The sequence below is a fragment of the Myodes glareolus genome, chromosome 7 (assembly GCF_982192425.1).
Source record: "Myodes glareolus chromosome 7, mMyoGla1.1, whole genome shotgun sequence".
In the NCBI taxonomy this organism is placed as follows: Eukaryota; Metazoa; Chordata; class Mammalia; order Rodentia; family Cricetidae; genus Myodes; species Myodes glareolus.
The window spans coordinates 94,131,886-94,145,146 of record NC_142032.1 but is presented as its reverse complement, the minus strand read 5'-3'; the positions used below and the strand labels follow the sequence as shown (position 1 = coordinate 94,145,146).

The window sequence follows — 13,261 nt, the reverse complement described above, 5'->3', positions numbered from 1 at the left end:
GCAGTTTCCGATAGAGACCTATGCTGACTTCTTACGATCCTGGGTCCCCATTTTCTCTCCTTGCTCATGCCTTATACGAGGCAGCTCTTGGTTCTTTGCACGAGCCCCTCCTTCATCCCATTACTAAGCCCTTCCAGAGGCTCCAAAAGACTCTTCTCCAGGCTCCAACTCTTCATCTCCCACACCTAACTCGTTCCTTTTCCCTCTATGTAGCAGAAAAAGAGGTATATGCCCTTCAGGTCCCAGGTCATCAGCTGAGTCCTTCCTTTGTACCTGTAGAATACCTGTCAAGGAAACTAGATCTTACCACTCAGGGCTGGGCACCCTGCATATGTGCTTTAGCAGTTGCTGAGCTCCTTATTCATAAGTTAAAGAAACTAACCCTTAGGTCACCCACCACTATCTTCTCCCACCACAACCTGTCCCATCTTTTAACTTATAAAGAGTTACAAACTCTACCTCCTTCCTGAGTTCTTTCTTTTCAAGTGGCACTAGTGGAAGATGCTACTTACTTTTCAATTTTGCCCACTCCTCAACATCCCAAATCTCCCTCAACCTAAAACTAACCATTCCCCATCTCATTCCTGCACTGAAACCTTAGAGGAGCTACTGCCCCATCCTTCCCACATACAGGAGGGCATATAGCCTCAGGCCACCTATCCTGGTACACAGATGGCAGCTCCTTTTTACATGAGAGGACCCGTAAAATGGGTTATGCCATAGTGTCAGGTACTGAGGTAGTTGAAGTATGGGCACTCCCTGCCTACACTACTAACCAGCAGCTTGAACTAATAGCTCTTACCCTTGTTTTCAAATCCGCACAAGAGCAATTTCTAAATGTTTACACAGACTCTAAATATGCCTTTCCTCCTGTTCCACGATGTCATCTGGAAAGACTATGGGCTTCTTACAACAAAAGGAGGATCCATAACTAACTCAGGTCACATTATTGACTTGTTAAAGGCCTTCCATCTCTCCAAAGCTAAAGGAATTAATCACTGCTGCTCTCTTCAGACTGACAGCTCCATTATTTCTAAGGGAAATAACTGAGCTGACCAGAAAGCTTGGACAGTACCCCTCCAAGGCTCAGACTCACCTCATCCACCGTAGGGAATCCGTACACTACAACTCCCATCCTCACAGTCACCCCCTGATACCTACCTACACCAGCTCTTTCACCCTAATAGTCAGGCTCTGTCCCATTTTGTGAAGGCTTACCTCCAGCCCACCCCCTCAGGACTTACAGTTCTTAAAAACCATCACTGCCTCTTGCAAAATCTGTCAAAAACCAGATTCCAGTTCAAAATATTGTAGTTTCACTTTTCCTACCAACTAGGTCAGGAACTCCCCTCCAGGGACTGACTGGCAACTTGATTATACTTACATGCCCACGGTCTGGCAGGTTAAATATCTGCTGCTCTTAGTGGATAAGCTCTCAGGATGGGTAGAAGCATTTCCATCCTCTAACAAAGGGCCCAGACAGTCTCTGACTACCTTCTCTAGGACATTATTCCCCGATTTGGGGTTCTCTCCAGTCTGTAACAGACCTCAATTCACAGTCCAGATTTCCCAAATCTTATCTACAGTTCTCAGCATCCTCTGGCATTTTCATATCCAAATACTACCCCCAGTCCTCAGGAAAGACAGAACGAACTAACGGCTTCTTAAAAAACATTTATGTTAAAATGTCACAGGAACTTCACTGTGACTGGGTGAAACTTTTGCCTCTGGCTGTTTTCAGGGTCTGGGCTCTCCTCAAAGGAACCCTTTCCGTCTCGCCCTCTGAACTCATGTATGGGCAGCTGGTTCTGACCCCCAGTCTCTCATCTGAACTCTTACCTCTCCCTGATCACCTACTCATGCCATTATTGGCTCACCTCCGGTCCCTCCTATGGAACTTTATTGACCAACTGTCTACCTTGACCATGTGCCAACCCCTGTCCATGCCCAATCAACATCAGGGATTAGGTCCTTCTCTCTACTCCAGATCAATGTCGCTCACTCCTTTTCCCTAAATGGAAGGGTCCTTTTAAGGTAATTCTTGTAACCCTCTTAAAACAGCTGCTAAGCCTCCCTCATTGTATTCACCTATTTCATCACAAATGTATTGGTTTCTGATACCAGAAATCCTACCTTTAGGTTTCTATTTTCTAGTTTTTTCTCCTACATCCTTTGGCTCTTAGTTGTCTTTTATCTTCAAAGGTGAAAATGGACACGTGATAATCTCATACTCTATTATTCTGATACCAATCTTCGGTCTCTTCTCCTTCATTTTGTAAGGGCCCTTGTTACTGCACTAAACTACATGATGGCAGTTCCTGAAGAAATTAAGTGGCCTTGAACAGGATTTCGACGGATGAACATTAGCAGGGCAAAAAGACTTTTTCAAAAGAGCATAGGGAAGAACTTGCCACCTCCTAAGCTGTGTTTTCTCTCACAACAATGACAAGAACGATACATTTACACATAAGATTCATAAGAAGATAAGCTTTATGTGGTATCCCAGTGTGAAGCAGGTCTGTATTCAGTCATGAGAACTAGACTGGTAAAACATCACTACCTAGTTTACCTTCTCAAGGGGAGATCATTCAGACATGATCTGCGTGTCACAACTGAACAATTAGTAAGGGACAGTATTATGATAATCTAAAGAGAAATTTTCTTTGCCCTAAAAAAGTGTACTAAAAAACAGTGTACTCCCTAGTGCCAGGTTTCTTCCTAGCCCCATAATGGCTCCCTCAGTGAAGATTTCTCTTTCCTTACTCTCCTTCTGTTCTTCCCCCATCTTGACTATCGTATTCCCTCAAAGATGACCCCAGTTAAGACTCTAAGCAATAGCGGAGCGGGCAGGTACCTGAACTGGGCTTCCCCTGTAATCAGATTGATGACTACATTAATTGTCGTCATAGAACCTTTATCTAGCAACTGATAAAGGCAGATGCAGAGATACACAGCTATGCACTGGGCTGAGCTCCAAGAGTCCAGTCAAAGAGAAGGAGAAAAATGATAATATGAGCTTTTCAAAGGGATCAAGACGATGGGGATACCCACAGAAACACCTGACCTGAGCTAATGGGAGTTCACTGACTGCGAACTGACACCACGGGAACCTGCACAGAACCAAACTAGGCACTTTGAATGTGTGTGACAGCTGTGTGGCTGGTGCAGTCTGTAGGGTCACTGACAGTGGGACCAGGACTTTGAACTGACTTTTTGAAGCCCATTCTCTTTGGAGGGATACCTTGCTCAGCCTAGATATAGGGAAGAGAGCATTCGTCATGCCTCAAAGTGATATGTCAGACTTTGTTGACTCCCCATGGGAAGTCTTACCTTCTCTGAAAAGTGGATGGGGGAGGGGAATGGGAGAAAGGTGGGCGGGGTGGGTGGAGGAGAGGGAGTGGAAACTGGGATTGATATGTAAAATGAGAAAAGAATTTTTAAGTAAAAAAAAGTTGTCAACTATAAAAAAGCAACCTACTCACACTCAAGTTCAATATTTCTAGTATTAAGTGTTCTAAATTCTATATAATTAGTAATCTCAAATTTTAAGGTGTTACATTGATTTCTCTTCCCAAGTAACAATATTTGTTGCTGTGTTGCTAGTTACTTAGAAAATAACTGTTTTAAGCTACGAGCAGATGCCTACTTAATCCTGAATACTTTCCTAGCGGCTGCTGTCTATTTCCGTCTACTGCTGCACAGTAACAGGAAAGGAGACAGCATGGAAAACACTGAAGAGTAAATATATATGTCAGCAGAATGCTATGTCTCAGCTTTCAAAAGAGAAAACTGAGGAACAGAATATTCTTTTGTAGTGATATTTTGTTTGTTTTAACAATTAAGCTTGCCTGAAGATCAGAGTGCAGAGCTAAGCCACTAGAGCCTGGGGAGTGGTGGCACACACCGTTAATTCCAGGACTTGGGAGACAGAGGCAGATAGGTCTTGTGAGTTTAAGGCCACCCTGGGCTACCTGTGATTGAATCATTTATAAAAGAGAGACAAAGCTTACACAAAGTTAATCCCAGCACTAAGGAGGTGAGACAGGAGTGATATGGCTGGGCAGAGAGAGAAATAAGGGCAGGAGAAGACAGGAGTTCATTGCAGTCTGAGGATACGGTCTGAGGAAAGGACTGTCCTTTTGGTCTGAGGATTTGGTGGAGATAAAAGGTCTCTAGTAGCTGACTGCACTGCTTCTCTGATCTCTCTGCTTTTACCCCCTAATATCTTAGTCTGGGTTTTTATCATTAATATTTATTAGAATTAATGCTACATACTTTTTTGAAAAAATTGTAGCTTATCATGTGTATACATATGCTCATACAATGTATGTGGGAGTGTACACATACACGCTACATGCCATGATACACATGTGGAGGCTAGAGGACTATTCTGTTAAACTGGTTCTCTCCTTCCACCTTTATGTGGCTTTGGAGACAGAAATCAGGTCAGTAAGCATGCATAAGAGCATATTCACCTGATCACCTACTCGCAACCCCAGAAGGCCATTTTCTGAAGACAAAATGTATTCTGGAAAGCCTTATTTTCCTTTTTGATCAGTTTATTGCAGGGAAAAGTTTAATAATAGTTAAGGCTTAGTATAGTCATGAGGATTTATCATTTAATTGATGAATATCTATCAACTGCCTACTTTCTCTGCATATTAGATTATTACAGTGACTTATTAGACTTCTGAGATAGGACAGAAAATGCTAAATTCTTGGGGATTGAGATAAATATAAGGTAGACTCTTAGAAGTTCACAGTTCAGTGAGGATGTCAAATTGACAGTTAAAACACACAAAAAATACAGATGCATATAATACATAAGACAGCATAGAAAAGAGGGCAATTAATCCTCCTGCCATTTGAAAGCTGTATGCTCACATGTTGAGGAGGCATGTTTTATAGAACACTAATCTCTGAAAGAACTGAAAGTTTACACAAGGAGAACTTTGTTAGGAAGAAGATCAACTCTTTAATTAGGGCCCTCTAGACACAGAGAGATGTTCATGCTCAATAAAAGATAACTAAACAGACTTATTTAATAGTAGCACTCAAGCACCATAAATAATGTGAATGACTGGGGAGATGATTGAGATGATAAAAGATCTGAGATCATACATCCCCAGCACCCCTAAAAGCCAGCCATGGCCACACCCTTTTGTAACTCTGGCTCTGTTGTGGAGGGTGGTAAAGAAATGGGTAGATCCCCAGAACTCAATGACCAGTCAGACTCAAAGCCAGTCTGTAAACTCTGGTCTGGGTTTAATAAAAGATCCTGTCTCAAATAAGGAGGTACTGAAGGCATGTGTACACTGCCTGTCCCTAAGTGTGCGCACACACACACACACACACACACACACACACACATACATACCTTCCCTCCATCCCTCCCTCCCTCTCTTTCTCTTTCTTTCTCTCTCTCTCTCTCTCTCTCTGCCCCCTACAGTACATTTTCAACTTTCTGCTTTAGAAATTTAAACTTTAAAAAATGTTCCTAAACAATGACAAAGAGTTATTACATACTACAACAGAAGTTTTACCAGAAAACTAAATACCAGATTGTTTTCTACCAAAGTGTTCAAAATAAATAATTCTCTGAATAACAAGGTATACCTACAATCAACATTTAAAGGAATTTATGTGCAAAGTAGAAATAATGTCTGAGGATAAATAAAAATATGTTTTAATAAGTTAAAATATGTATACTGAATATACATGGAATCAGAAAAACAACTGATCCAACAGTAGCTAATGAAAAGCTGGTTAAAGTTACATATAAGTGAGTGAACAAAACTGTATAGAAAGATGAAGATGAACAGGAAATTATAGAGAGAAACCTGTAATGGCAGAAGAACACAACTATTTTAGCAAACAGAAACATTCCAAACTGAGAAAAACAAATCATTATCATAAAAATTCTTATAAGAACAAAGGTATATGCTCTCATTACATTTTGACTTTTGTCAAGAAAACTAGTCTACAAAAAAAAAGGCTACAAAAGAATCTTACAGTCTTACCTACTTCCTTCCTCTTTATGTTCCACAACCTCAGCCCCAAGCTCCCAAACCAGGTAATGAGATCTGATAATTGCCTAATATTGGCCTTCCACAAAATCCAACCAAATGCCTGGTGATAAGAAATGTCTTTAGACTTGTCCTGGGTGCTCTGCTATACACTCTACATACCACAATGCTTTCTCCCCCTTTTCCTTTCTTTCCTCCTTTCCTTCCTTTCTCCTTTCCTCCCTCCCTCCTTTCTTTTTCTAAATCAGCCAAGAGTCTCCTTATTATTATTTATTTATTATTTATTTATTATTATTATTTATTTATTATTATGTTTCCCCGCTTTCCGTCAACGCCTCTTTTCTATTCTTTCCTTGGAAAGGTCAATGTAGAATATACAAAAGATGATTTAACTCAAAATTAACCTTAAATTAATAGAGAGAAAAATAAAATAATTTTTAAAGATTATCTTCGAATGACCAAACCCAAATCACCTTGAATTCTGGCAGCATTTTAGCTGTATACTGAAAATTATATGAAACATGATTACCCTGTCTATATTCCTGAGGTACTGTGCCAGATACAGAGGATAAAAAAACAGGAAAACACAGCACTTTTAGAAGTTCATAATTTTCTAAGGGAAAATTCCATATATATATGACTTTCAAATTTTATTAGGGCAGAATTATCAGAATGTCTCAGATACCTCAGAAACAGTATCACCAGCCCTTGATCTGTCTACCTTAAGAGTTTTTATTTTTTCAGAAAGATAAAAATCTTAATTTGCCTAAGATATTATATTTGAAGTTTTTTCATGTTTTCCTTAGAAATTGAGAATAAAAAAAGAAGTTGCAAATATAAAGAATACTTTCATGAATTAAATTTTCTTTTATTTGAAAGATAAAACAGATGTAGAACACCATACAAACTGAATATAAGGTTTAATGTATTATCTTACGAATATTATCCACCAACACGAAGAAACCAAACTGTCAACAATCTTACAAGTTTTCCATGTGTCCCCACAAAACAACCCTTTTTCAGTGCCCTAAGTAACTGCCCTGGTTTTTATCTTGACCAATGTTTCTATAGGCAGTTTTATTATCCCAAGGCAAAGTCACAGACATGAGAATTCACTCTCGTTGTGTTAAAACCAGATGTCTTTTACATCTCTTAAAATTCAGAGGCCCTTCTTCCATTCTCGCCCCCCCCCCCCCCCCGCCTTTTTGGCTTATTGTTTAAAAAAAAAAAAAACCTGAGACACTTGAATAGTATTTCTGAACGCCTGATTTTTAGTAAAAATGACACTATTATTATCGGGATGCTGAGTGTGCATAAATGCTACGGCTTGCAGGTGAGGTAAGAAGACAATGTACAGAAGAATCCGTACTTTAGTGCCACCATGTGGGTTGCCAGGATTGAACTTACATTGTCAGTTTCAGCAGCAGGAGCCTGTACCTGCTAAGCCATGATTCTAGCCACAGAAGTCTGTAATTTGAGAATTATGTCCTCTAGATGCATGCATTTCTATCTTCTCCATTTACTGACCTGAGATTTTGTTAAAACTGCAGGTAATTTAAAGTAAGGGAGGCACCTACTATGCCTTTCTTTGATATTTAGATTATAATTGTTAATGTTTAGAGCTTTATAAATGTTACATTTTACACTCATTTATCAATTAGAATTATTTCTAAAAGGGCCAATTCCTCTAATTTTTTTGTTACTATGATTCCTTATTGACAATTTCCTTTCTTTTTCTCTCTTTTTTTTTTTTTGGTTTTTCAAGACAGGGTTAGACAGGGTTTCTCTGTGTTATAGCTCTGGTTGTTGAGAAACTCGCTCTACAGAACAGGCTGCTCTGGATCTCGCAGAGATTCACCTGCATCTGCATCTCCTTCCAGTGTGCTGGGATTAAAGCAGTATGCCACCACTGCCAAGCCTTATTAATAATTTTCAAAATATAAATTGGATCCCTGTCCTCTTCTGAGCTACAGGAAGTTTATTTTCCTGTAAAAATTATGAATTCATGTATCTTAAAATACTTGCTGGACTCAAATCCAATAAAAGGATAGTTGCTTGCTTCCCCCCAAACAATCTTGCTCCTACAGTACCAGTGGGCACATTTTGCACAGTCAGTACTATAGCCTGCAGGATCCTGCACTGGATAAAGCCATTGGATCTTTTCTTCCACAGGAGACTACATAGCACCTTCTAGCTCAAGCCAGCAGTGAGGTTCCTGATCAACTCAGACTGGGTTCTCTGCATCACGCTCACAAAGTATGTGGTGTCTTCAGTCACGGGATCTTACCATCTGGTTAGGGTGGCCACCCGAGAGAAATGGCAACAGTCTGGATGGTGTCTCAGAGGAAGCGCCCTGTGCATGGCGCTGAGGTCTTCATTAATGACATAGTCTTCTAGTAGCGCTGCTCTGCACTAACGTACAATATTCCTTTACAAACTCTTTTCAAAAATACATTTTAGTTAGCTCACAAATAGCCGAGTTTTATAAGCTTCTTCAAATATTCCTAGTTTTGTTCAGTCCAACCTCTACTCCATTCTCCCACCCCACTTTAACATTTAGAGTCCTATATTTGCTTCCTGCTCTTTCGTATCACGTGGTTTACTCTTCCCAGTGTTATGTGGCCATTTTCTCCAGGATTAAAACCTCCTATCATGGAGGGAAGCTTGTCAAAGGTGAGGTGAAATAACAGATGCTTCTAAGGGGAAGTGAAAACATTCTATTCTACAAAGAACCTCCTTTAAGATGAAGGATATAAAAAGGAAGGTGAGGCAACAGGACATTCCAAAGAGAGGTGAAATATTTCCTTTCTGCAACAAAGTCATTGAACCTGACTTGATTCACTAGGCCCATTCTGCCCCCCCAAAAAAAAGCAGTAAAAACTACTGGAAGACAATAAAAAGGCAGATCAGCCAAGCTGCCTGGACAACAAGAGAGCAGCCAAACTGCCTGAAGAGGTTCAGACCAACTGACTTACTCAGAAAAGGCACGCTTCAGTATGATGGGTTCTTTGCAGTTTGTGCAGTATGCTCCTGGTTTTCAATTTTCATGAGACGTTACCCATGCTGGAGTAGGCTCAGAGATGTTGGTTCCTTTGAGTCATTTCTGCTCCTGTAAGTAACGCCTCACCCCTACTTGTGTAAGTAGTACCAATAAGTAGCATTCATTGGTTCATCAAGCTGGGCTTTGGTGATATCCTTACTTTGGTCTGTCACTGGTTCCCTACTTTGGATGAGTAAATGTTTCCTCGTGTCTCCCAAGAACAGTGTCACATGATACCTTTGAATTGTATTTTTTTTTTTAAACTTGGACTTCAGAATCAAAGGTTCCCAAATAAGAGTGAATTCATACCTGGTACTATAAACATAAGCAAAATCCATGGCTAGGGAAGTCACAGGACCAGGGCAGAATTTTTTTTTCCCTCAAAGTTTATTAAAATACAAAAGTCTCCATTTCCGCCCCTCCTCCCAACACCCTCCCACTCCCCCCACTCCCTCCCCTCCTCTCTCTCCATCCCCAAGAGCAGTCAGGGTCTCCCGCCCTGTGGGTAGTTCAAGCTCCTCCCCCCTCCCTCCAGGTCCAGGAAGGTGAGCATCCAAACAGACTGGATCCCAAAAATCCAGTATATGCAGAGGAAACAAGTCCCAGTGTCACTGTCAATGGCTTTTCAGAAAGACACCGGGCCAGCCACATTCAGAGAATCCGGCCTCATTCAGAGAATCTGGTTGAATCACGTGCTCGCTCAGCTCAGTCCCTGACAACTGGCCTTGGTGAACTCTCATTAGATCAGTCCCCCTGTATCAGTGGGTGATCGCACCCCTCGCGGTCCTGATTTCCTTTTTCATGTTCTTCCTCCTTCTGCTCCTCATTTGGACCTTGGGGGACTCAGTCCGGTGCTCCAATGTGGGTCTCCGTCTGTATTGGCATCCATCGTCAGATGAAGGTTCCCTCTGATCTTGCCTTCCTTGCTCAAGTTCTCTTTCCTTCTGCTTCTTGTTTGGACCTAGGGAATTAAGTCCAGTGTTCCAATGTGGGTCTCCGTCTCCAACTCCATCCATCGCCAGATGAAGGATCTCTCTGGGTAGAACTCCTCAGCACTGCAACAGGGCTAGCTGGTCTTCCCAGGACCCAGGAGACCAAAGGGTGGCAGCAGTGGGGGCAGGGAGGGGTCCGGTGGAACACCAAAGACCCTGCAGCAAAAGCTGAGGGGGGAGGGGCTGTGCTCTCTTCCCGGACAGGCTGGCCGCCCAGGCGAGCACCCACTCACCTCTCTCCAGGGCAGAATTTTTTGATATTGTTTTTTTCGAAATGCCATGTTGTCAAACTGTCTTCTAAATTTGTTTAGATTCACAGATCAGTCACTTTCTTTAAAAAGTGTGGCCACTAATAGGTTTCCTATGCTCCAATAGACAGTCCCACACCCACTAGCTTATGAGCAACAGTAATTGGACTGTGTGGGTTAAAAATAAAAGTTACAAGAAGAGAACATGAAGTTAGGAGGGAGATACAATGGTGGGTCCTGAGGGAATTCATAGGGAGAGAGAAGGGGGGTGGATCTGACCATGATCTATTAAATACATGTTTGAAATTTTCAAAGGTAAATAAACATTTTTTAAAATTGCTGTGTTTTTATTACTTGGACTTAAAATTTTTTAAACTCCAAGCAGCTTCAAAATGTTCCCTTAGAGGCTTTACAAGCCCATAGTAGTTTCACCTTTATTGAGATACATATGCTTCATATATTATAGTCCTGTTCTGTGCTCCCAGACCCATGTACACATCACAGAATTTAATATATTTCTAATATTAACTCTCTATTACCTTTAGTGAACACTAAGACTGCTTTCATTTTTTTTACTATCATACAATGGCTATGGACATTTATGTGTAAATATCTTTATAGATATGTATTATCATTTTCTTTGGGTAAATGCCTAGGAATACTCTTAACTTAAACAAATAAACAAACTGTAGTCCAAGGTAGCTTTTCACATTTTAGTTAACAAAGAACAATGTTCCAGTTCCTCTATATCTCTTCAAATATGCAGGCAGGGAATCTTTTGACCAGCTGTAACACCTGATGTGATCATCTAGAGATGGTCTTAAGTTATACAATCATATCAAGTAGTAAATGCCAAGTGTCCTTTATCTATCCCTTTCTTTGCTGTAAGTTGCTCCCAAATATCCAAACAATGCCAAAGGGGTGATACAAAAGTAAGTCCCTCAGGAAGCTTGCTCCATTCTTCTCTCCTCCTGGCACAGCTAAGCTAAAATAGATAACACATGGTTTCTTTATATTTTCTTTATCACATCAGGTGAAACTAACTTAAATCTTTTTTTTCCATCCATAGGTGTCTATAAGAACATTATTTTAAAATCCAGGATAAGACATACCTAATTGCTGAAATAAAAGAGCCACACTAGTGCCTGTGACAGGAAGACTGTCATGTAAAGGAGTCTGGATCAGCTGTCTGTCTCCTGCACCCAAGGAAAATAGTTTCTGCATAATGAGAGAAACATATATAAAGTCATAAGAGACAATAGGAAGCAGTAACATATAACCTAAAGCAAACAAGTTACACTGTGTACAACTTAAAATATCAGAAAATTCAGTCCATGAAAGTTGAAAACTTAGTAGATGAGACACAAAAATCACTGACAATTTTAACTGACTAAAAATGGAGCTGCAGAGAAGCCATGGAGCTGCCAGAGGAGAAAGATGCAAGCTGTCAGCTGGAACCTTGTCGGTAGGCCACAACCCTTATGGTAAAATATAAAATAATAGAAATTGGTTAATTTAATATATAAGCGCTTACTAGGAATATGCTAGAGTCACTGGCCAAGCAGTGTTTTAATTAATACAGTTTCTGAGTAATTATTTTGGGTCTGAGCAGCCGGGAATGAATGAGCAGGCTCCTATAACATAGGATCCTCTTTAAAACAAAAGCATTTAAAAACTTCTTTCTCTTTCTTCATGAATCAAGTCACCTGGAGGGAGCAAAAAAAAAAAAAAAAAAAAGGTTTATCTGTCTTTCATTCATTTACCTGAGATCCTCCAGCAGCTGGGACAAGGCAAGCACAAAGATTTGCTATGAGACTTTCCAAAGAGACACTCAGGCTGTCCACGTACACAGTATAGATCAAACCCAAGCAAGCCTGCAGAGAGAGGTGCATGCAGTCATTTCATGGCAGTGTCACTAAAAATAAATAGTGACATCTCTTCAAGGAAAATGTCTCTTTGGAACACTGAAATTATACTCTACATTGAACATGAAACAAATCTTAAGCAATAAATTAAGTTTATTAAATTTTTCTGTAGGAGCAGAACACCCACATGAGCTTCCAAGATGAGTTTATAGAAAGCAGAAAGCCATAATTTGTAAAACAGGTATCTCTGTTAAGATAACCACTCCAGCTAATTTGCAAGGCTGAATTGTTGTTTTCTATACAGTTTGCCTGGTTGTTTCTAACTTATTTTAAGAACTCCATATTTCAAGATAAAAATTCAGAGATACTGTTTTATGGTTCTTATAAATCCAGAATATTTATAGAACCTTAAAGTCTAAGAATTATAACAATGAACAGCAAAGCAAGCAAGATAGTAAGATTAATACTTTGAGCTCAGAAGACAGTAAGTGGTGAAATAAGATAAAATGCAAACTCTATTTTCCTTATTTTACTTGTGTTTAGGATGTGTGTGCTCATGTGTACACATGGAAGCTAGAGAAGGATTCCAACAGTTTTCTTCAGTAGCTCCCTACCTTATATTTTGAAACAGGGTCTCTCACTGAATCTGGAACTCATGGGTTCAGTTGGACTGGCTGGCCTGTGAGCTTTCCAACCCTCCTGTCTGCCTGAACTATTTCCTCCATCCCAGCACTGAGGTCAGACATGTGGCCAGTCCCGTGCTTGGCTTTTTACAGGACTGCTGGGATCTAAATTCACATCCTGTTGTTGGTACAGCAAGCTCTTTTCTGACTGGTATCTTTTCTTGGTCCTAACATACACACTCAATCAATCTTTTAGCTTACTGAAATTTGTGCCTAAAAAATTAGTAATTGTCACTAATTTACAGTATGAAGTAATCACACACACACACACACACACACACACACACACACACACACTAAATAGTATGTCACAAAACACACTAAAGGAGTCCTAACTGTCACTGTACTAGTGAGGGTGCTATTTATTCTAAAATGCATAAACTCACCTTCTAGTTTTTATGCTTGAG

At 40.3% G+C, this 13,261-nt stretch overlaps 1 protein-coding gene across 6 annotated transcripts in view; it reads right to left on the bottom strand.

Annotated features, from left to right (window-relative positions):
- Sbf2 (SET binding factor 2) overlaps positions 1–13,261 on the bottom strand; it is a 382,011-nt gene that overhangs the window by 225,965 nt on the left and 142,785 nt on the right. For 4 of the 6 annotated variants that reach the window (XM_085692888.2, XM_085692889.2, XM_085692890.2 and 1 more), the window contains exons 5-6: positions 12,070–12,180; positions 11,419–11,524 (exon numbers count right to left, since the gene is read on the bottom strand). The exons of 1 other annotated variant lie outside the window; for it this stretch is intronic. In XM_085692888.2, coding sequence (XP_085549014.2) covers positions 11,419–11,524; positions 12,070–12,180 — 217 coding nt within the window. The remainder of the gene's footprint in view (positions 1–11,418; positions 11,525–12,069; positions 12,181–13,261) is intronic. One more of the 6 variants, XM_085692891.2, reaches the window with a different exon arrangement.